Below are 24406 nucleotides of genomic sequence, written 5' to 3' on the forward strand. Positions count from 1 at the left end.
AATACTGAACCAATTTTAGAACGAGTGGTACCCATGAATCATATGCACACATACACATGGGGAAATAGAGCCCAGGTTGAAAAATACCGAAGTTGTCCTTTAATGTCAGACTGACAGGCTGTCATCCATTTTCCAAAAATAAAAAAGGGGAAAATATTTAAGAAAAGGCTAGACACCTGTAGCATACCAATACCTGTGGCAGATGTCAGCTGAATGGAATTAAGTAGAAGTTCTGCTCATAACTCACACAAGGTATTATGGGGCTAGCAATAAGGTGAATACCAGTGCTGTTTTCTTGTGAGTCTTTCCTCCCTTTAGTAACACATTTAAGTTTTAAAAATCTTAAAATATTAAAAAGTTCTCTTAACCACTTGAAAATGTTTTTTTTTTATTTTTCAGAATAAACCAAATGGAAAAAAGATGCGCAGTATATGTGTAATATTTTGACATTTAAATCACTATTATCAAACCTCTGACCCTGTCGTCACATTTGTCACCGACATGGAGGATTCAAGCGATGGAACTTTGCAGCCCAAGCATAAGGTGGCAGCCTACATCGAGTTCAAGACATCCAAGGAGGATCAGTTTGAGGTTTTATGGTGGTGGAAGGAGCATGCTAAAATGTTTCCTAACCTGGCAGTGGTTGCGTGGAATGTTTTCACTTTCCCGCATTGAGCGCAGCCAATGAAAGATACTTTTCCTCCGCTGGATTTGTAATTAAAGAACAGAGAACTCAGCTTAATGTGAGTAACTGTAGCGTGTGTGTTTAATCACGGGTTCAGGTCTGGTCATGGAACTTTTATTAATAGGTGCTTTGACTTAGACATAAAGATGGGTGACAGATCGGTTCTGGTACAGAGCTTTACGTATGGGAGGGTGCAGGTTTTCAAAGATGGACCGGTGCAGGACTCTGAACCAGTCTGCTTAAAATGGCATGTTAGCATGACAGCGGGAGTTTTTGTAGAACATACCATGCAAAATGCACACAAATTCTCTTTTTTATCTCTCGTGTTGTCATGTGAGCCTTCAGCAGAGTCAGAGTTAAAATGTAAATTGAGAACGAAGCTTTGAGTACAGTTGGATGTTCTGTCTTCTCTATTTCAGCTCAGAGGTACTGGACTAATTCCCTGACGAGATTGGAGGAGGTAAGGGGAAAATCCCATGAGGCGCCTTGAAACAGATGCCTCCTGTTTGTTAAACAGTTCAGCTGAGGTTTTGAATCTGCACCGGACAAGATTCTTGTGGAAACAGGCATCTTATCAGACTTAATCAAGGTAGGACTAGAACAAGGCAGAACATCCCATTAATTCATCTAACTGGTGTTATAGTCGACAAATGATGTGCATGGATAAAGTTAAAATAGTTAAGGCATTTGGAGGAACAATTTGACACTGCGATATATGGACAGGAGGAGCTGGGGATCAAACCTTCAACCCTATGACTAGTCAAAGTTGTATTTAATATGAATCAAAGGAGAAAAATTACACAGTTGTGGCTAAACTTACCAGAACTTATGCATTATCAAAATCACACTGTGGCATAAATCTTTGATAATGAACAAGCTATAGTTTAGTTGACACATTTGTCTGCTGTGTGTTCACCGTTGGTTGTTTGATGTACAATTGTGATTATCCTCTGACCTCCCATCTCCCACATCACTACCAACTATAAACTGTCCAACAAAGCAGATACACTAATGAACAAGGAAGATTCTGTTTATCAAATATCTTGGTTTTGTGTCTTGACTGTGTGTGTTCACTATGATGTGTTTTAAGTAAATGTGGTGCTGAGACACAGAGGAGTTCACTTTGTTATCAGAGGAAGCAGGAGCCAAAGGCCAACTGGGAGGAGATGGACTAAAAATAGCTTTAAAACCCCTGTTCAAAATTCCAGACAAACTTTAAACACAAAGACACTCAACTTGTGAATGTGTGTGACTGAAGAAAAGTTTGTGGAAAAGTACAAGGAGATTTGGACAAAATGAAAATATGAAAAATAGTGCAGGTGTGATGGTGTAAGCCAAAAAATAAATTTAAAACGTGTGTGCATGCATGTGTGTGATGAAGCTCAATACAACAGGAAACCATTACGACGGGTGTGGCTGCTAGGCTCATCTGCTAACCTTGACTTGTCTTCCTTTGTTGATATGAAAACAAAAACTGATCTTTGTACACACACATGCGCACACACCCACACATGCGCACACACCAGCTCACAAATGGAAACCTAGAATTGTGTTACAAGCGCATTAGCGTTTGGTTTTTCTATATATTTTGCTACCCCAAGCTTTAAATGGGCTCACAGAGTTTCCAAGCACCAAGAACTCTTTCTGCTTCATGTGAAGACAGATGGAGGTTTTCTATGAGCAGCATTTCACAGCACAGACAAATGTGCATGCAGTTATTTGCAGTTATAATTATAGCAAAATGCAACTTTTTAAGCACTTTCCAAAGACCATCTTACCTTTCTGGTTCTTCTTCCCCTGCTTCCATGTGTGCATCACCATGGTCTCAGCAGGACATCCATAAGCAGATGACACCCCACCATTTCTTTGGACTGTAGGGGGCTGGATCACAGCTGCTGGGGTGGTGTCAGTACTGACGTTCTGGGAGAAGGAAGCAATCCTCTGTAAGATTGAGCCTACACTATCTCCTGCATCACCTGGGCCATCCTTTACAGACCAAACGGCTCTGGGGCTACGGGGGCTGGTAGGGTTAGGCAGGCTGGGGACCACATGGACAACTTGGGGCCCTGGGAGAATCTCCAGCTGGGGGCTCTGGGCTGGGGAAAAGGGCCCTGAGGAGCAGCTCATCTCTGGGACGGGGATTGAACCCTGTGAGGGAGTTGGAGTGCGTGGGGAGAGGGGCAAAAAGGGATGGTGGAGGGAGAGGGGCATGGTGTCAGAGGAACTATCCAGGCTGCTGAGAGAGGCTGAAGGGCTGGCCAGGGTGGATGGTGGGCTGGCGTGGTGTTGTAGGCTTCCGGTGCTCCTTGGTGGAGGTTTGGGGGGGGTGGGGCTCATGGATCCTCCTTGAGCCTTAGTGGGAGAAGTGCCTGAGGTGCTGCTAACCAAGCTGTCCAGATCCAAGGGAAACTTGTTGAGACGTGAAGTCTCTTTGGCCTTGGGCTGGGGAGCCTTGAGGACCTGGGGCCCTTGCTGCTGGCAGTGGTTTTGGGGGCCACAGTAACCCTCCTCCCCAAAGGAATCGGTATTATGAAGACGACCATTCCAGTTGGCATTAGCATTGGCATACCTCAACCCTGGAGACATCCTGCTGATACCCCCTCCTCCACCTCCACCTCCACCTCTTTGCATACTCACCATTCCTCCTCCTCCATCAGTAATTTGGAGGTCTAGGCTTGGCATGGAGCCATGGTTAGCCCCCCAAGGCTCTGGAGCACCCAGCATCAGCCCCTGCTCCATCTCAGAGGGGAAAACACTCCCATGTGAGGAAAACTTCTTGAGGTTGGGGTTGTGAGCACTTCCCTCTCGGTGCTGCTGTGGAGGGTGGGGCTGGGTTCGGTGGTAGTCCCCCTGAGGTGGAGGGCTGGGATATGACCCCAGCTTAGTGAGAGGGAGGGCACCTCCACCCCCACCAGAGTACTCCAGGCTTGACGTGGAGCTGTGAAGGCTGTCGTTGTCACTGCCTGGCCCAGACAAAATGGAGTAACTGTTGGGGTTTAACCTGCTCTGGAAGGATGCAGCTCTGGTCACAGAGGAGCCATTGTTGTAGATGGCCGACTTGTTCATGGTTCCTCGGTTGAAGGACAGGCTGCTGACCACACTTCGGGACTTGAGCACTGGGCTAGGATTGGAACTTAGGCTGATGCGGGAATGGTGGGCTGTGGAGCCCAAGCTGTTGTTGTTGTTGTTAAAGGCTAATGAAGGGGACTGGCCACCTCCACCCAGCCCCTCACTGGCTTTGTTGTGGTTGAGGAAGAAATGGGAGGAAGAGGGAGAAACTGGGGAGGAGATGGGTGTAGCTGAGGAGAAGGATGGTAGGTCATCCACATCTTCAATGTCGAAGGATCTCTTCAGCGCTGCAGGGGGAAGAAAGAATACAAGTCGTTTAAAGGAAAATTACTGTGTAATGCATGCAGTCAGTTCGGTGTGTGCATGGTTAACACGAGCTAACACAGCAGCAGCAACAGCTGACATCCAGCACTGAGCTGGTTCATCTGAATTCCTCAATTGAAAACAGATTACCCTATAATTGAATATCCAAATAGTTGAATATTCTGCTCTATTTTTTGAAGACCTTAATTCGGTGCATCTGTAATCTCAACTTTTTTTCATATTATCTGTCTCTGCAGCCGCTTGGTGCACCTTTATCTTTCCACCTGGACACAGATGTTATTGTGCCTTGGTAAAGGTGCACAGCGCTGCTTTGGACAAGTTTGTGTAATCAGTCACTTCTAGGGGGCAATGGTACACAGAAGTCACGGTTCAGTTCGAACCCCAGTTTAGGAATCAAGGTTCAGTTTAGTCTGGTACATCGGAAAAAAACCCAAATGCATGAGGATATGTTTCATTTAATTTCATTCATCTCTGTCACAAATACACAAACCTTTACAACCCTTATTTTTTCTTTCTTAAATTCAACTCCTTTATCAACTTGACTGTTTAATTGACAATGTCTGGACACAACAATCTATCAAATTATAAAACTAAACAGAAAATATAAAACCACACAGATCATTTTTGGTTTGCATGTGCTGGCCGCTATACTTCATTAACAACCGTAGTATCCACGATGTTTAACAGTTATGACAGTTTCAAGACTAAAGGTAGGAATGACACATCTGTGACAGAGTGTAATGGATGCTGTGTGTGGACATATACGCTCTGCACTATGTGAATGTGTCCGTGTGTCTCTTCTCAGTAGATCATATTAAATCTCTCTCTCTTTTGGTTTCTGGGTCCTGAATGATCTTAGCCACTTGCCTTTGTATGGGAACAGTGTCCGCTTGCTTTGTTGAGAGCACACACATACACACACACACACACTACACACACATTTCCTGCAAGCTGCAAACACAAAGGGTGGATTGAGGTCGGGGCTGGAGTCAGGGCATCCAGTGGGGTTTTGTGTTACAAAAACCAACCACTGCAACGTGACATACCATGAGAAGGAGTGGGTGGGTCTCAGGAGGAGGGGTATACAATTATAGTTCCAAAGTGAAAGCTGAGATGTCATCCACAGTCATCCATAGCTGCTACCTGCAGTATTTTCTCAAATTTGCATCTAAATCTCTCTGTGATACCAATTCATCACAGTCAGCAAAGCTGACATAACATGCTTTATATGATTCTGGGTTTTATCATCATGACCATTGTTACATGCTTTAATCCAACAAATATTTGTCAGTTACATACTAAAGTGCAATGCTTATTATTATTAAATGAGTGTTGCTGAAATTAAAATTACCACATTTTTACATTCTTTTTTCTATTGTTTATCCAACTGTAGGATCAAAAAAGTTTCACTCAGGTTGTTCTCATAAACCCCTTACATGTTTTATTACGAACAGCAATGCACCAAAATTCATACATATCCCTTGTAATCATGAGCCAGTAATTTGTGAATAACACATGAATTTTGGAAGGCTGACCAATGTGCTGATGGGAATACACAGAAAGCAATCTCAATCACACAGAAAGTGTTTTAGCAGCTGGAGGTGACTTTCTGGAATCGTTTTTAATGAAAATTAAGCTTTTTGCTCGCTTATTTTGTGTTGCTACATGCCTTGCATTTCTGTGCTCTAGGCACACGGAGTGCTCTGAACTCCTCAAGTAGAAAAAAACTTCAACTCAGAGCGAAAAAGCACCCCACGTCATCTCTGCTTTTTTCTGCTCACATGATGTGAGAGGCAGGCCTTCTGTGGGGTCCACAAGTTTACAGCTGGTAAACAATGGAGGAGAAACTGGTTGCTCTCCCCATGATCCACCCTCTTTTTTAGGGTCCCATGTACCCACACAGATTTCACATTTTTCACACACGTTTCCCTGTGCCCAACATTTACTGACAGCATCTCAGCCTCAACCAGAGCTACAGCAAATACCCTCTGCCTGTCCATTTTAGTAACTAGCTACATATTAATGTAAAATAAATAAATTTAAAAAATATAAATCAATATACGGCAGATTGATTACACAGGAAGGTTAGGGTACAGAGGTGATGGCATGGTTGCCTGGCAACAATAAAAAGGCGCAGCAAGCAATTTTCTACTAGTGGCATTCAATTAAAGAAGGTGTGGTGCGCCCTGAATTTTGCAACCTGCAAACAATTTCTGTGGGATCAAGGACTAGGCATGCAGATTAGGGTGGTAGGTCACAAAACCATGGACTTTACCCCAGGACTCTCCCTCTGAGACGCGCGTCCGGACCCATGGGAACTTTTAAGGTATGTCGTCACCATGTTCTTTTTCCCAAACCAAACCACAGTAACTTTATTTACACAACTTTACATTAAGGACGTAACATCATTCATGAGGTACTAATTTATAGTATATCATCTCATTATGTGTGCATTTTCTTAGGATGTCATATGAACCATTCTATGAGGATAAACTGTTTCACTACTCTACAAAGGACACTTTTACAGCTGGTTTACAATCTGTTTAATTGCTAGAGCTATTTTTAGTAGCTGATCATCCATCTGACGCTGTTGCATTACAAGATCTCAGCAATGTACTCAATGGGTACAATGTAGGGCTTCACCCAATGACTTTTTTTTTTTTTTATCAATTAATCTATTATTTTTTTGATTAGTCTATAAACCTGATGACTAATTTACAGATTATTCTAAACATTATTTTTTATTACTCGATTAATATAACACTTAAATAACCCAAACACAAAAGCTTGCCTCATACATATTAAAATATTTTATTCAATCCTGTTCTCTTCAAGACAGTGACAATAGCGGCATATTTCAAAATGAGTCTAACTGTGTTATGATAACATTCATGATAATAATAGGCCCTATGTGTCAGATACCTGCTCAGAGAGTAATGGACTTCAAATGCAAAAGCATCTGTAACAGAAGTCATAGACAGTAATAACAGTCTGTAATGTTAGTTTAAGCCGTTTTGTCGCTCGTGCACGCCCGTTAAAGTAAGGTGCCAAAAAAAGGTTTAGTGACTACTGCTGACAGAAAAGTGTTCAGTGTGTTGATAATCCATACACACACATGCTTGGGTGGGGACAAAAAGTTAACAGAATGGAGTTTTCTGCTGCTGTCTTAACAAAGCGCTCTGGGATGCTTTCACCAGTGTCTGTGCGCTACAGTTGTGTAGCAATCTATGATGTTGATTATGTCAATGAATCACCCCAACCCTAGTACCATAGTATCATAACCAGAAGAGCCAAAGGCCAAAGTTACAAAGATAAGTTGTAAAGGAATACTTCACCACAAAATGACCATTTATATATTAATTAATCACTGGATGTTACCTTGAATCTGTGAAGAAAACTTTATTTCTCTTGCATGCCTCCATGGTAAACAGAGATTCCAAGAAGGTGAAAATTCTTCATTAAGTGAGTGGGGACCACGTAACAGCAGCAAAACTACATCAAAACAATAATTTACAAACTCTTGCAGAACTCATGAAAAAATAATTAAGTCTCATTTATCCAGTTGCATGTTCAGTACTTCCCAAACGCATGCATTTTCATTAGGGATGCACAATAATATTGACATGTTATCGGTATCTGCCGATATTAGCTTTAAAATGAATCAGAATCGGCCAACATATATTTTTCATTTTCTTATTTTGCACAGTGAATGAATATTACATACATTGAAAAGTATTGTATTTCATGTCTCCATCTGCTGGTGGGCCATCATGATAAGAGTATGCATGTAGAAAATAATGTTAATTCCACTACAGAAGAGATTCACTAAAATTAGGTGGGGGAAAAAGTGGATGTATTGATATCAGTGAAATGAATTGTTACATTTAGGCATATCAGCAAAAACCAATATCATGCATCCTTAATTTTCAGTAAAACACTGACGCTCTGAGCGTGCCTGAACGCACACGCTCAGACATACAACTCGGCCATGCATGAGACTGCTTGTACTGACATGTTTTTAATTGTAACATTTTAGTGAAAATGCATGTATTTGCCAAGTACTAAGCATACAACTGGATAAATGAGACTTTTATTATATTGCACAAGTTGTGTGAGAGTTTGTAAACTAATGTTTTGATTATGATTTCTTCTGTTGTTTAATGTCTTCCTACTTTAATCCATGAAGGGTGATTGCCTTTTTTGGATTCTCCATTCACCGTGGAGGCATGCAAGAGAAACAAAATTTTCTTCACAAAAACAAGGTAACACACAGTGAGAAAATGATTTATAAATGTTTATTTTGCGGGTAAAATATTCCTTAATACACCACAGTTTTCCTTTACGTATTTCCTTAAAAGGTGAGAAGCAGTGCAACACACACAAAGCAGAGCATTCACACTTGTTAAGATGAGGGGAGAGTGAGCATGTGCATCCATACTGCTCAGCTTAGAGAGTTGAGGTGTAATCACAGGACTCCTCTCATGTCATTAAGACTCAAACACAGTCTCTGTGTGTTGTGTGGCCAGACCAACGACCTCTCGGTGACACACACAAGCACATAGCATTCACTGTGCATTAAGTCACTAATGCTGGCCTTTGAGCTCTTTCTGGAGTGTCTATGTTTACTGAGGTGTGTTATAGTGTTATTAATATTACAGATTAGTGAAAGAAATTCCGTAAACTAGGTATTTGTCAAGTCTGAAGTCAGAGACAGAAATCTGGATGGGCTCATTTTGCAAAAATATCAAAATAGCACATTATTCGACTGTAAATTATTTAAATCAGTCACTTTTTATATATATCTGCACTCGCGTTGAATGCCACTGTCAGCAGTTTCACATTCTTACAAAAAAAATAAAGCTTGAGTGGCAATAATCAATCTGTATAACAATGTGAAAACAATGTAACAATATGACAGGAGTCATTCATTGTGATGAACCTACAGAGAATCATCACCTCAGTCTGCAGCTCCCACCAGCTCGATGCAGCTTATAGTAGGGGTGGTGGGAAAAAAATCGACACAGCATATTGTACTGATATTTTATTGTGTCTTAAGCATCGTGATAATATAGTATCGTGGATCATATGGTGATTCCCATCCCAACTTTATAGTGAGTTTCAGCTCATTGTTTGGCTGTCTGGCTGCAACGCTACTGTTTTGGTTCACTCTTACAGCTCACAGCGTCATTTCCAGCCACAACAGGCAGAGGCTTTCAACAAAACAGTTCTAAAAACCTACTGCACACTTCCTGCTCAGCACCAAACAGCAGACAGATACAGTTGGAGACGAGCTGGTGAAACAGGAGAGCATTCAGCAGCTAAAGAGACAGACATTTCCTTCAGTAGTTGGTGAAGGCCAAAAACTGAGCTAAAAAATAGTACATTTTGTACATATACACACCAGGTGGACGCAAACTCCATAAATGATTATGTTGCTCTGAAAATGCTGGATGTTTATGTAAGCAACAACTTCACCGTATCAACTTAAGAGATATGTCAGTGTTCAGAAAGGGTTTCCTCTGTCCCCAAATGGCTAAAAATAAATTGTTATTGCTAGGGTGACCACCTGGCGTGCAGCAGTGACCAACATAGACGCTGAAGAAGAGCATGAGCATGACCAAGAACTGAGTTGGTGGCGAAAAATAACCCAACGCCTATTATATGGCGATACTTTGGATTCAGGCATGGTGACGTTGAACAGAAAGACGTGCTGTGTTAAAGATTAAAAGTTAAAGTCTCCACGTCCCGCAGCAACACGACCAATCTATATCAGCACTTGAGACAGCACAGAGAAAATGCATACATTTGTAAGTGTCACGGGGAAATCACGGACTCCATAACAAACTATATAATAACAAATTAAAAATTGAGCGAAATTTTGCTCGGGCTCGGCCAACTTGACATGCTGCTGTGTTGTGCTATGGCCAATTCACGTGCTGGAATTTGTCATTTACGTGACAACACCAGAACGCAACACAGGCTCGCTCCGCTGTGGGTACAGTGTCGTGCTGCGCTGCTGTGTGAGCAGTGTGTTTGACTGTGCTCAGTCTGTTGATGGTCATTGACACACTGTCCATAACAATAACTATGTCAGGTCAGGCCAGGGCCCCCCTAATATAATGGAGGGGAAACACTGAGGCCAGGGCCCCCCTAATATAATGGAGGGGAAACACTGAATCAAGCAAGAAGACTCATGATACCAGTTTTTCATTATATTGTAATCGCAATTGCAAATCGCGATATTGTCCACCAAAATCGCAATCGCACATTTTTATCAAATCGTGCAGCACTAATGTAAAGCATAACTTTGCATCTGACAAAGGCTGATGGGTTCCAGGGTTTACGGACTGTTTACCTGCCGGTCAAATGTAATTGGTTAATGCTACTTGGACAAATGGAAACCAGAACACTTCAGATACCAAAATCACGTCCCACAGCCAACAGATATTGCATACATATCCAGATATCTGTTTATAGAGATTAGTTCCTACCTGAACAGCTTATGGCTCACAGCCTCTGTAGGCTCCAGGCAGGCTGGGGAGGGGTATGTATGTGCGTGTGTGTGAGTGTTGGGGGGAGGGTTGTGTGGACTCGGATGGGTTCGCTGAGGCTACAAGTGTGAACCTGCCCTCCATACAAAAGATAAGGAGTCCTTGTATCAGGTAATTGCTGGCACCCTGTCAAACACTGGGGAAATAATTATGGTGGCAGTGGTGCACCCCGTCTCCGCTCTGTTCTACCTGTGTGTGTGTGTGTGTGTGTGTGTGTGTCTGTGTGTCTGTGTGTGTGTGTGTGTGTGCTGGCTACGTTTGGCTCCACTCCCTCTGTGCTCACAGTTGTGCAGACCCTAATCCTCTCTTACACAATGCCAACTCAATCTGATAAAGAGAGATGCTCAAACTCTCTCTCTATCTCTCTCTCTTTCTTTCACACACACACACACACACACACACACACACACACACACACAAACACACATTAGCGCACACCATGCTAAATTCACTCAGCTATGTCTGAGTTTCTGGGAAAGTGTGTGTAGGCGTGTCTGTAGATGTGTGAGGCATCCTTTCATGGCCACTGCAGGTCAGTTCACTCCGAAAGGTGTGTATGCGTGTGTTTGTGTGTGTGTGACTCAGTGTATGTGATGCTAGCTTGCTTCCTGTATAAACAGTTTAATGTGCACATTTCCATGGTCTGTGCTTCATCTTCTCCCATTAAGCTGCTTTTATAAGCCCCTACAGGATGTTGACCGCAACAACTAATGGAAATTCAACCAATTCTGTACGCCTTTGCAATTTGGTTCAATCACTGCAACTTTTCCAACTATTACTGCTGAAGAACATGCAAGGCAATTCACTGTTGTTCTGAATGAAATTTGGGGGGTAAACTGTTTGTAAAACTGTTTTGCACTATGTAGTAGTGTAGAAAGTGCTTTGAGTGGTCAGATGACTAGAACCATTTACCATGACAGGCTGTTGCATCCACATCTATTGTACATGCTGTAAACACCATATCCTGAATACTATCTTAAGTACAATAACCCCCATTAACAAGTTATATATGTCCATGGGAATGCACTGAACGGCTCTATTCTCTAGAATTAATATCTAACTGTGTGATTTCATCTATGCAGGTCATGTTTTTGTTACCTTCCATACACCTCAACAGTCACTAGTCAGTTAAAGCTGTGATGTTGTCAGTGCATAGTGACCAGCTAACTAATTATGGTCATTTTAAATAATGGAATACACAACATTGCTTTCTTCATCTATCTGTTCATATGATGGCTTTTTGTCATTCAGAAAGAGGTTGCCCTTTGAAATTTAGCAGCTAGTGTGTGAGATGGAGCAATCCCTAATAAATTACCATCATGACCATGACGGAGTGAACCTTACAATAGGTCTTTTCAGCAGAATTCTGCTGCATGTTGTATTAAGTCTGACGATGGACAATGACAAGATGTTAAGCTGGGATTTTTGTTGAATTCCTATTACTTCCCATGCTGTGTGTCAAGCATTCGACTGGATATTCATAATGCCATCAATGAATGTTAAAACTATAAAGAGGAAGCACTAGTCTCATTAACGTGGTTTTTCTTCAAACTTTTTTTTCCCAGTTGCATTTTCAAATTTGAAATGAGATATGAGAAGAATCTCCTCAGCGACTTCAAACCAGAAGGTTTGATGGTAGTAAGAGATTTCTGAAAAAGCAGAACAAAATGTGCACATTTAACATCTCATTGTGCTGCTGCGGTCTTTTCATTCATCTGACAACATTCAATTTAAGCTTGCGCCATGTTAAAACATATGACATAAATGATTCAGGTCTCACCTCTATGGATTGCTTTGACTTTTTTGAATGAAGTGCATATCTGAAAAGGGCTAATGTCTGTTCGTGCTCTGAGGTCTATTAACACTGCAGTTGTTGCAGCTTTTGGCAAAAGGCCAGGCCACAGAAGAAGGAAAACATGGAACAACTGGCCTTCAGTTCAGCTGGTCAGATTCAGATTCCCTCCAAGAGGAAATCCATGCCGTGTGTGTGTGTGTGTGTGTTCATATACCTTTATCCATGTAAACACCACATGCCCTTACTAATTAGAAAAGACGAGGGGAATTCTTCACAGCAAAACGTGTCTACTATTGATTTCACAAACTGTGAAGGTAAAATGGCACACTTCCTGTGCAATGTCTTTTTCTAGGGAAAGCACAGTTTCCACAAAAGCTTGAAGTTTGACTTTGAGTGCATATATGATAATCAACTATTAGACGTACTGTTTTTTTTTTAAGTAACAGGTGACAATGAGGTTTTGGCCTCTAACTTTATGTAGTAGTAAAGCACAGTAGTGATTATTCTAATGTTACAGTCAAAACACAAAATTCAAAAATATAATCTTGAGTATTTTGTAACAAAACATTAACAGACACTTAATATTTGGCGAGCAATCACAGTATATGCAAGAAAATCTACTCTGAAACTCACAGAACAGGTTATTCAAAGTCATTAATTAGAATTACCCCTCACAGTTGTATGCCTCCATGCACCAGTCAAGTTTCTTTTACAGTTTACATCCATGTCTGTGAAAACATAGATGCTTCCCACACATCTTCCCCCCAGCAACACAAAAGATCTATACAATCAGCACACTTTCATGGTGGACACCCAAGATTAATCTCACCAATTCAGTATCTTACCAAATGTCTTCCCTTCTGTTCCTGATATATGACAATGAATAATGACCAGAAAAGTGAACCTTGAAAGTGAAAAGCTGACCTTTTGAAAATAAAACATCATCACTGCAACATTATATCCTATCAGACATTTGTTTGAAATTTTGTTTCTGAGATCAAAGTGACCTTGACTTTTGAACTTCAACTACAAAATTCTTATCAGTTTATTCTGGAGTCAATGTGGACATTTGTGCCATATTTGAGGAAACTACCTCAAGACCTTCTTGAGATATTGCATTCATGAGAATCAAACAAACACTCACTGGAAACTCACTCACTCTCAAACGCCACCAAAATCTAATCTGTTCATTGTTGAGTCCAAGTGGACATTTCTGCCAAATTCAAAGAAATTTCCTCAAGGGACTCTTGCTTTCACAGAAATTGAACGGACGGACAGACAGATAGATGGACAACTTGAAATCATAATGCCTCTGGTCGTTGGCAGATGTAGCAAAAAAAAAAAAAAGAAGAAGAAGAAACCTCTTAATTAGTATCTACAGAACTTTGATCCCTTTGTGATTTTAATATAGTTTAATTTTTCCTAAAATTAACAGCTTTCATTAAGTTTTACAAGTGCTGCATTGTGCCGCCCCCCGCCCCATGTCTGCCTAACTCAAAAGTAATTTTTAGGTTTTTCTTTTTTTAAACTTTTGGTGGCACAATCCTGACAGGAACCCCAGCACTGTCATGGCACCATTCCTGATGAAAATACAGCGACGGGTTACTAACAGGCTTAAAAACATTTAAACAAAATGTACTTGCCAGAAAAACTGAACATCGGACTCCTTATGTTGTGTTCATACTGGGTGCAAATAAAACGATTTGCACGAGCGAATTACATGTAAAGTCAATGTAAAGACGTGATTAGACGTGAACTCCTGCCGGGTAGCGAGATGGATGCCATGCAAAATACGCGGATTTAATTTATTTTTAAACACACTGAAGTAGCGACAGCTACGTCTATAGTCTGTGAATCTGTATAGTCTGTGTTATGCCATGGTATCACTTCTTTACCAACACTGTCACCGTTGTAGCGACTTGTCATCAAACAGCCCTTACCAGTCACTGAGGGGTTAGCCCTAAATTAGGCATTAAACCTTACTAAAATATAAACAAGTGAGTTATATTAAAAAATTCCCCACCTGTGTGTCACCAACAAGGAAATTGGCCTTGAGAGACCAAAACCATTTTTTTTGTACCTGGCTGTAAACATGTTTATTTTTGGTATTAAGTTGGACATCTTAACGGGGCGGCAGTAGCTCAGTCCATAGGGACTTGGGTTGGGAACCGGAGGGTCGACTGTTCAAGTCCCCGTCCGGACCAAAATATGGAGCATGGACTGGGGCCTGGAGAGGTGCCAGTTCACCTCCTGGGGCACTGCTGAGGTGCCCTTAAGCAAGACACCGGACCCCCCAACCGCTCGGGGCGCCTCACCAAGGGCAGCCCCCTCACTCTGGCATCTCTCCACTTTGTGCATGTATAGGTCCTGTTTGTGCATGTGTGTGTCTTTCAGACCTGTGTGTAATTGACAAGCAAGAGTGAAAACACTGAATTTCCCCTCAGGGGGATTAATAAAGTAAAATAAACTTAAAAACTTAAACTTAACATTGGGGTCTATGAGAATTGACTCACTCTTGGAGCCAGCCTCCAGTGTCCGTTCGAGGAACTGCAGTTTTTGGCACTGACAAGTTGGCTTCATTTTTCAGCCCTAGAGGTTACCAGTTATACGTTTCATTTATACGACAATTTAACTCAGACACAGTACTTTCAAAAAGATTATCATAACTTACTCAATCAGCTAAACCTGTCAAGCATAAAAAAGATGAAAACTAACAAAACACTAACAAGACAGCAGCATGGCAGCCCAGGTCACACCAGAGCAGCGCCACCAGGTGTAGGAATTGGCGTATATTACAGGTCACTAAGAAAACCCAGAATATTACATCATTTAGAAAAATATACTTTATCTCGACATGTGGAGTAAACCACATAAGGTTATGTTGCAGTAGGGATGGGAATAAAACTGAGGAAAGCATTCTCTCAATCCTTAACAAAATTAAACCCTGACTAACTAACCCTGTGTTGATTTGGGAACCAGTAAGCACTGGGAGGATGGGGGGCTGTCCTGTGGACACATGAGGGGATGCTGAGTCTGGGCATGTCCACGTCCAACCCCCCCTTGTCTGCACATTCCACAAAGGTAGAACTCTGACAGACAAGGCAGCATGTTCATTGACACGTGTAAACACACACACACACACACACACACACACACACACACACACACACACAAACCCACAGAGAGTTCGCCAGAGAGTTATGTTGAGTAAAGTGCAGACTGTGACCAACTGCAGCCACACTTTGCAGCGACAACACGGTGCAGACGGTCAGTCACTCTCTCTCAGCCACACACACACACACACACACACAGACACACACACACAAACGCAAACACATTAAAACAACTTCCACTTACTAAAAGCACATCTGGAAGACACATTCCAAGCAGATGGTTGCAATGTTGTAACACTGAAAATAACACAGTGCCTAAGGACTCATAAACATGCACACACACACACGCAGAGAGTGAGATGTCTGGCTACTATTTGCCTCATAAGCACCTGTTGCCTGAAAAATATTAGACAGAAACTGGAGTCTATTAAAGGGACAGTGTGTCCAAAGTTTAACTGCCAGGGATTCATGCCTGTTAAGAAAAGGAAAGAACAGCACAGCGGTTACAGGCAGATGTTGTATATATAAATATTTTCAATTACTACTTCAATTAATCCACATTAGGTAAGAATTCCCACCTGCACACCAGTACAGTGAATGTGAATGGCATTGTCTCTGTTGTGGACAAAGCAGTAACATATCAAAATATTACTAAGAATGATTTACAGACCTCACTACACAGTTTTCAATGGCAAGATAATCATAGCTACAACTTTTAACAGCTACCTTTTAAATTTGCAGGGTGATTAGTTTCCATTCTTTAGTTTTTTATGAATTCTAATAACATTAGTCTGCTTCTTCAAGGCAGTAATTTCAAGCCATTATTCTGCCTTTCTGTTCTGTATAAAAGGTATAATCATGGAATGGGGTGCACAGTCGTGGAGGTAGTAACAGCGCCGAAACTATGTCTGTATTCAAAGCAGCTGGCAGGCCGGGATCATGGGCAGCATGGGTGTGACATTTTGACAACGTGTTATGCATGCAACCAACTGCAATCAACAACCAGGAGATTTAAAAGGTAGCTGATAGCAGTTAGCACCTAACTCAAAGAAGAAGAACAGCAGCTGCAAATTAGGGAAGTAACAAGGTCCGGGAGCTCCTTACCCTCCGAACAAAGGACGAGATCAGCCGCCCAAAAAAAGGAGGAAATCAGCTGCCATATGACAGAGACAGTATGCCATTGTTATGGGAGGCAGTAGCTCAGTCCATAAGGACTTGGCTTGGGAACTGGAGGGGCAAGTTAGTTAGTTCAAGTCCTGGTCCAGACCAAATAAGAAGTCTAGACTTGTATCTGGAGAGGTGACAGTTCACCTTCTGGGCATTGCTGAGATACCCTTGAGCAAGACACAAACCCCCAACTGCTTGGGGTGCCTCTCCATGGGCAGCCCCTTCACTCTGCCATTTATTCATTTTATGTATGTATGCCTACGTGTATGACAAATTTAATTTCCCCTTGGAGATTAATAAAGTATATCTTATACTATATCATATATCTTACAATAGATCTATCTTCTTTTTCTTCTTCATACTGTTTATAAAGCATTGCCTATGCATGTTATATGTCAAAATAGAGGCCGACACTGTTGTGTTGCATCATGCCTCTTTTGCTTTGGGGATGCCAGCATTCTGTCTAAAATCACACACTGGTGACATGATGCCGCCGCTGTTTGATTATGAGTAAAATGCAAAGGAGACATAAATAAGGGACTTCATAGTGGCCCTACAGCGCGACCTGTGTGTCAAAAGGGCTAATGTTTGTTTTGCAAAGGTTTCTTAGGAAGTTTAGTCTTATTGTTGTCATGATTCTGAGGCTACAGCTGTTGCCATCCAGTATTACAGGTGTTGTTCCCCTCTTTTGTGAGGTTAGCAGAAAGCCTACTTAATTCCTGTATGCCAACATTTAGGAGATGTTTCCATGACCTTTTCACTAGTTTCGTTGCCTGACGAATTTTCAGTGAGACTGCAGATGAATTTAGTCTTTTTTTTTCTTCAAAAACCAGTAACATTAGCTAAAATGCTTAATGGAAGATGCTGTGTATCACTACAATGGGTCAAACAGCTATATAAACTACAGATGAGATATTTCAGGGTGCTGAAGGACACCATGAGGGAATTTCTTTAAATTTGGGACCAACATACACTTTGAGTCAAGGATGAACTGATCAGAATTTGATGGTTGAAAGTCAAAGGTCAATGTGTCTCGTAGGATAAAATGATCAATTGATGACATTCTATATCAAAAGATCAAAGGTCAACTTCACAGTGACATCATTATTATCTGCAAAAACACTTTTCTGGCCATTATTCAGCATCATATCTCAGGAACAGAAGGGAGACATTTGGTCAGATACTGACTTGGTTACACTCATCTTGGATGTCCACCTTGAAACTGTGCTGTAGATTGTCTGTGCTGCCTGGAGATGAGGGGTTAGATATGTGTGAAGCATCCATGTTTTTGCAACTTAAGATTAAGATTCACAGATGCATACAACCAAGGCACTAATTCTATTCTTTAAGTACCAGCAAATGGATATAGTTGAGGAATATTTGAATACAAATGGGTCCGCATAGGTGTTCTCTGGGAAAATTCAAACCTGAGATCATGATACTGAATTTGAACCTTCCTGTTTTTTTTTCTTTATACTTTCCCTGCAGTAATGGTTTTGTGTCCGCTCTCTCACTGGTTCATTAGAACTGATCCAGTGTGTCTTAAGGGCGTGACAACTCCAGACATGTCTGGGTACCAGGCAGCCTGCACTGATGTCATGCCAAGTTCTGATCCATTATGGAAAAATGACTTGGCAGCAAGACACATTAAGTGCTACCTGTGTGTGTGTGTGTGTGTGTGTGTGTGTGTGTGTGTGTGTGTGTGTGTGTGTGTGTGTGTGTGTGTGTGTGTGTGTGTGTGATCATGGGCTCAAGACAGAGAGGGATTTAGGCTGATGAGCTGGAAACACTTGTTCATGAGATCTGGGGAAAGTGTGTGTGCAAAATACGAGTGTATGCCTGTTAACGCATATTACTGCCTGTATAGCTCTCTGTTCTTTTATTTTGTATTAATGGCAAACCGAAAAGACAAACAAACTGGTGACTCTCGTTAGTGTTTGTGCTCCACTGCGTTGATACAAGCTGGAATGTACCACTTGTCATGAGCAAAGACAACAAGCTCTGTGTGTGTGTGTGTGTGTGTGTGTGTGTGTGTGTGTGTGGGTGGGTGAGTGTGGATGTGTGCGTGTGGTGTGGTGTGATGTGAGTGAGTGTGAGTGTGGTGTGTGGTCACTGGGTCAGTAAGTCATGGGACCTCCTCTGATCTTTGCAGGGTTCGCGCCCTGCCGGAGTGCAGTACCAGGATGTGACAAGACTGTGAGGGGCAGCTCTTGGCCCCCCTGACCTCCTCTAATCTCCCATGTCACTAAAAGGCCCCAATGCCCTCCTGTCTCTCCCTCCAATCAAGTAAACAGCATCCACTGCCTCTACTTAGTCTGCTGATTCACACAAGTAACTCCTGTGTTTGTCCCCACCTTTGAAAATATACTCCTGACTATGAAACAAAGAGTCCTTACACTCAAATGCCATTTAGTGTTATTTCCAGAAAAAGTTAGTCTACACAAAAATGCAATCATTCAGCCAGTCAGTGGTAAAATACATGTTCCAGGACTTGATTTTTTGCCATTATGTCCATATGTTTTGAACACAGCAAATATCTGTATATTAATGGATTGATGGATTGTATCAACTGATGTTTGTAGCGCACATTAAACATACCCTACAGACAGAATAGGGCAAGCTACAACAGTGGGGAGCGTACATGCTTAAATGGCTGCTCTACTGTGAAAGTTGACACAAATTAATTCTGGGAAATAAGACAAAGAGCAATGAACATTTTAATTCTTATGAATATTCTGACATCAGAATTGTAATATAAATAAAATATTTTCATTTTTAAAGTAATTAACGCCTGTTAATATATACAAGAAAGCATATATAAAATTATTAGGGCTTGACTTGAATGCTCGTTTAATCAAAGGTGGTGGCAAGTGTAATATATAGGGTTGGGTATCAGCGGTACTCAGGACAGTCCTAGAAGTCCAAAATTATTCAGTTTCAGTTATCACATTGGCATTGAAGGTGTGTTGATGGATTAACGTCATCAACTTATGCACTGAGAAACATGCAAGAAAATGTTCCACCTTGAAAGTTGCTGGTAGCTGCTGGCAGTAGCCTTTGAACTACTGCGTGAATTCAATTATTTTTCTCAGCCTATAGCTGCTGCTAGAGGCAGCAAAACATCCTTTAATTTTATAGTTATAGTTTACTAATGTATGAACTGGGGTTACATAAGCCTCAAAACCTGTCAAAACTCTTGCCCAGAGCAAGAGTGACCAATCAACGAACTGCGGTGTTTCCAGCTCCACCTTTTAGTACCGGATCAGTGTGGTACCGCAACGGAGGGGTGGGAAAAAAAAGGTTTGGTACCATCCACAACTTTTCCCAATAGAAACAGAAAAACTGCTCTTATGTGTGGCGACCTGAACTTAACCGGACTATAGCGAAGCTCCTGAAACACCAGTAACCTCCATAATCAGGCCGGTGTGCTACAGTCAGCTCCCGGGGATGGCAGGCCTAGGAACTGGGCATTTTGCTGTTTCATTTACAGAGTGGAGGATAAAATTATCAGAGGGTAAAACTACAAATGACTACAAATTTTCTGCTTGTTGCCAGGGGTTGGCAAACTAATGACTATCAGGATTTTGCCTCTTCCTCTCTAAAAGTGCAGCTGCAGGCTCCCAGTAAGCTACACTGTGTCATCTTTGAAGTGCAGAAGTGGAGAGAATAAAAGGGAGAATCCCTGAGCCCAACACTAGGTGCGTGACATCACTTACAACCTACCCATACAGGCATAGTTTCACATATGAAACTGTCAGCTCAAGATCTTATCCGTAAAATTTATTTCCCAGCCAGAGGGCAACATTAAAAACAGATGCTGTGCCCACCTGTCAATCACTACTTTTAATCTGTTTGCAAAAAGATAAACTGTTGTAATAAAGTGCACACTGAGTGTGTAACTCTCACACTGTCGATCACCGAAGCATTGATGAGAGGGTCTGAGAAACTATTGCACCTGTTATTACCAGCCATTTACACGCAGTACCAGATATTTATTACTTCCAAAAAAGCATCCAATGTGTTCCATAAACCATATTCAAGGCTCTGACTCACTGCATGTGCATGGGTAATTCTGTTCTGTCTTTCAAAGAGAACATTTATAGTGAACGATTCTGGAAAGTTTTAAATGCCAACATTATTTCAGTGTTTACAGTGTTTTTTACAATGTGGATCAAATCTTCTCCTCTGATTTGAGTGTAAAGACACACACAAAACTCCCTCTTTTTAATAGTGCTCCTTAAATAACATGAATTTTACATGGTGGCTCCACTCCATCTGATTAAAACAGAAGTGGGCACTGGAGATGAGGCACCATCTTCCACCCAGCATTCCACAGCTGGCTGGCCAGCCCAGCATCAACAATTGCTCTCCTGTTAGCAAATCAAATTTAGATCCGTCACGTCTGACTATTTCCCTACCATGGGGGCTCTCAACCCTAACCAAGTTGCAGGAGCAATAAGATACACTGCCTCTAATACAGGATCATATGGAGCCTCTATAATTGTTACAGGTTGACTGAATCATTTCTTTAGCATAAAAGATCAAGTGCTGAAAGCTGAATAGCGTATGTTTCATTCTCAGTGTTAATTTATTCAATTACAACCTTACTCCAAAAATAGTTGGGACACTGTGTAAAACCTTAATGAAAAAAAGAATGCAATGATTACTAAATCCCATCTGACATAGTATGTTTAATTAAATACAGTACAAAGATATTTGATGTTCAAACTGGTAAGAATTTTATTTTTGGTAAATATAAACTCCATCTGAATTTGATGCCTGCAACATGTTCCAAAAAAGTTGGGACAGGGGCAACTCAAGACTGGGAAAGTTGTGCAATACTCAAAAACTCCTGCAACATTTCACAGGTAAACAGGTTAATTAGAAACAGGTGACAGTATCATGGTTGAATATTAAAGGGGCAGTCTCAAAAGACTCAGTTGTGTACAAGCAAGGATGGTGCAACATTCACCACTTTGTGAAATGAATTGTGCAGGCGTGCCCAGCAGTGTAAGAACAATGATGCTCAATGTACATTTGCAAGGAATTTAGGAATTTCACCATCTATAATCCATAATATTAATGTATGATTCAGAGAATCTCTGCATGTAGGGGGTGTGGCCAAAAATCAATATCAAATTCCCACTAACTTCAATTCTTCAGACAGCACTGCATTAAAAAACAACAAGACTGTATAAAGAATATTACTACACATGCCCAGGAACACTTTGGAAAACCACTGTCAGTGAAAACAGTTCATCACTGCATTTGCAAATGTACCAATCTGTCTTAGTCTACCATGCAAAGTGAAAGCCATATATCAACAACATCCAGAAACACTGCAGATTTCTCTGAGCCTAAACTCATCTGAGATGGACTGACACAAAATATGCTGTGGTGTGACTAGTCCACATTTAAAATTTGTTTGTGTTTGGAAATTTGTTGTTTTTGGAAATCATGGATGTAACTAGAGGAAAAGGACCATCTTGATTGTTACCAGCATCAAAGTTCAAAAGCCAGCATCTGTGATGTATGGGGGTGTGTTGGTGCCCATGGCATCATGGGTAACTTGCATCACTGCTGTTTGTGATTGCGTTTTCTAAATTACATCATGTGCACATTCAACATATTTTCAGTTGTATCTAAACACAAACTATTACACACACACACACACAAAACAAGGTACCTTACCGTACCAAATTCAAGATACTAGCACCAGTACCAGTACTGATTTAAATGCAAGCAGTACCCAGCCCTAGCCACTTTCTGTACGTGTTACAACAGTGTGGCTTCGTAGTAAAAGAGTACGGGGACTAGACTAACCTGCCTGATGTCCAGACCTGTCTCCACTGAAAATTTGTGGTATATTATGAAGTTCAAACTATGACAGCAGAGACCCCATATTCAGGTAGTCAACACAGTACCGCTTAAAAATAGCAGTTTTACAAAAGGATAATTATGATTAATCTTTGTACAAATCTTTACTTTTATTTCTTTAGCTAGCTTTCATTTTTAAAGTCTAAAAAGGTAATGACTGTTCTATGGCATCGGTTTCAAGTGTCAAATAGCCAACAGTTGTGCAAAAGCAGCTACAGTGGCGGTCTTCGGCCAAAGGCTACGCTAATTTGTTTAGAGGCACAGATCAACACCTGTCTAAACAGAGGAATGTGGAAAGAAAGTAAGAACGAAATGAGATGGGGCAGCTTTTGTTGTATTGTCCCTGCAGGGTCCCAGGACATGATGGATCACCCTGAGGAAGAACAAAGTCTGTTCATTCTGACATTCTTTCCTTCCCTCACTGTCCTCACACTGAAGATGCTCATACGGGAGTTAAAGAAGCTGTTCTTCATTTTTCTTCTCTTTTGTTTATTCTCAAATTGTTACATTACCATCACTCACAGCAATTGTATCCTGTGTAGGGTTATATTTGAATTCCAAATAAGTGATGACAGAAAATTGGAGGCGACAGAAAGCTTGCTGGCAAGTGGAAGAACACTGACTGCTTGTGAAAGGTTGATCACATGACAGTCAGATCATATGTCATGTATTTTCCATGTCCACACCATGACATAAGACCGAGCTTTTGACAGTATTCACTTTGGACAGCATTTTCAAAAAGCTCTGTCTGGGCGGTAATATGACAGAAAGCCCTGTTGTTGTTGCCTTTAGACGTTATATTGTAAGAACGTTTTTCTGGTTTTGCGTCAACAAATATGTTAATGACGTAGAGTGGACAATATCACTCGAAAGCAGATGGCTAAAACCGGGTAAAAAAGAATATCCATTTCTAGCGCATTAAAGAACAACAAGTCCTCCAAATTTTACAACAAAATACATTATTTGTCCATACCCTCTGGAACAGAAGTCTTTTCTATTCTGACACCCCCAGACAACAATGTCATCATCCATTGGGATGTTTCACTGTGGACATCGTCATATGTCGGGTAGACATCGCCCAACCCTAACGGATATGTTACAATTGTATTTTTCATAAGTATCATATCAACATTTCTGAAGTGATGTAGTGTATGGGCTGACTTTGTCATCGGGAGATGGAGGTGATGGAGGATGGCATGCCACCTGCATGTAGGTGAGACACCTGCCAAGCTGCAGATCACCGTTCCAACAAACAGCAAAATCAATTTTTTTAACAAGTTATGGCTTCATATCCAGGGGCTTTTAGGTTACCAAATGTGGGTGTTTTTTAATGACCCATGCTGTGTTTCCACCTGTGATAGTGCCATGAAAAGCCATTGGCCTCTAGTTTCGCAGACCGGGCGCGGCAAAGGCGCAGCGCACCTGCGCTTCGCCAACTGGGTGTGGCCAGGCGGATTTTGCAAGTTTGGCACACCCTGCGCGCTGGCGCAGCTACTCCTCTTTCCCACCTCCGTCCCTCCTACCTGCACAAGTCGGAAAGAGGGAGGAGAGAAGGCGTGGAGTGGGTTTTACACACATCCCACCAATCAAATGAGCCCCCTCTCCTCGCCCTTAAATGCGCCGCGCAAAGGCGTAATGAGAGTTTACTGAATTCGCCATGGCAGAAGAGAGCAGCAGCGTCAGACGGCCAAACTTCCCAGGAGGAAACTGATGTTTTGGTCCGGGAGGTCCAAGCTCGCAGTGTCCGAATATACGGAACTGCGAGCAGACCTCCACGGGCTGATGATGCAAAGGTAGCCTGGGAGGAGGTCACCACAATTGTAAA

General features: G+C 41.6%; 1 protein-coding gene across 1 annotated transcript in view; it reads right to left on the bottom strand.

The window, feature by feature from the left end:
- Positions 1-24406, bottom strand: part of septin12 (septin 12) — a 119399-nt gene that overhangs the window by 91597 nt on the left and 3396 nt on the right. Inside the window, exon 2 of the mRNA XM_050068711.1 lies at positions 2464-4041. Coding sequence (XP_049924668.1) covers positions 2464-4041 — 1578 coding nt within the window. The remainder of the gene's footprint in view (positions 1-2463; positions 4042-24406) is intronic.

This window comes from Epinephelus moara, chromosome 18, assembly GCF_006386435.1.
Source record: "Epinephelus moara isolate mb chromosome 18, YSFRI_EMoa_1.0, whole genome shotgun sequence".
Taxonomy (NCBI): Eukaryota; Metazoa; Chordata; class Actinopteri; order Perciformes; family Serranidae; genus Epinephelus; species Epinephelus moara.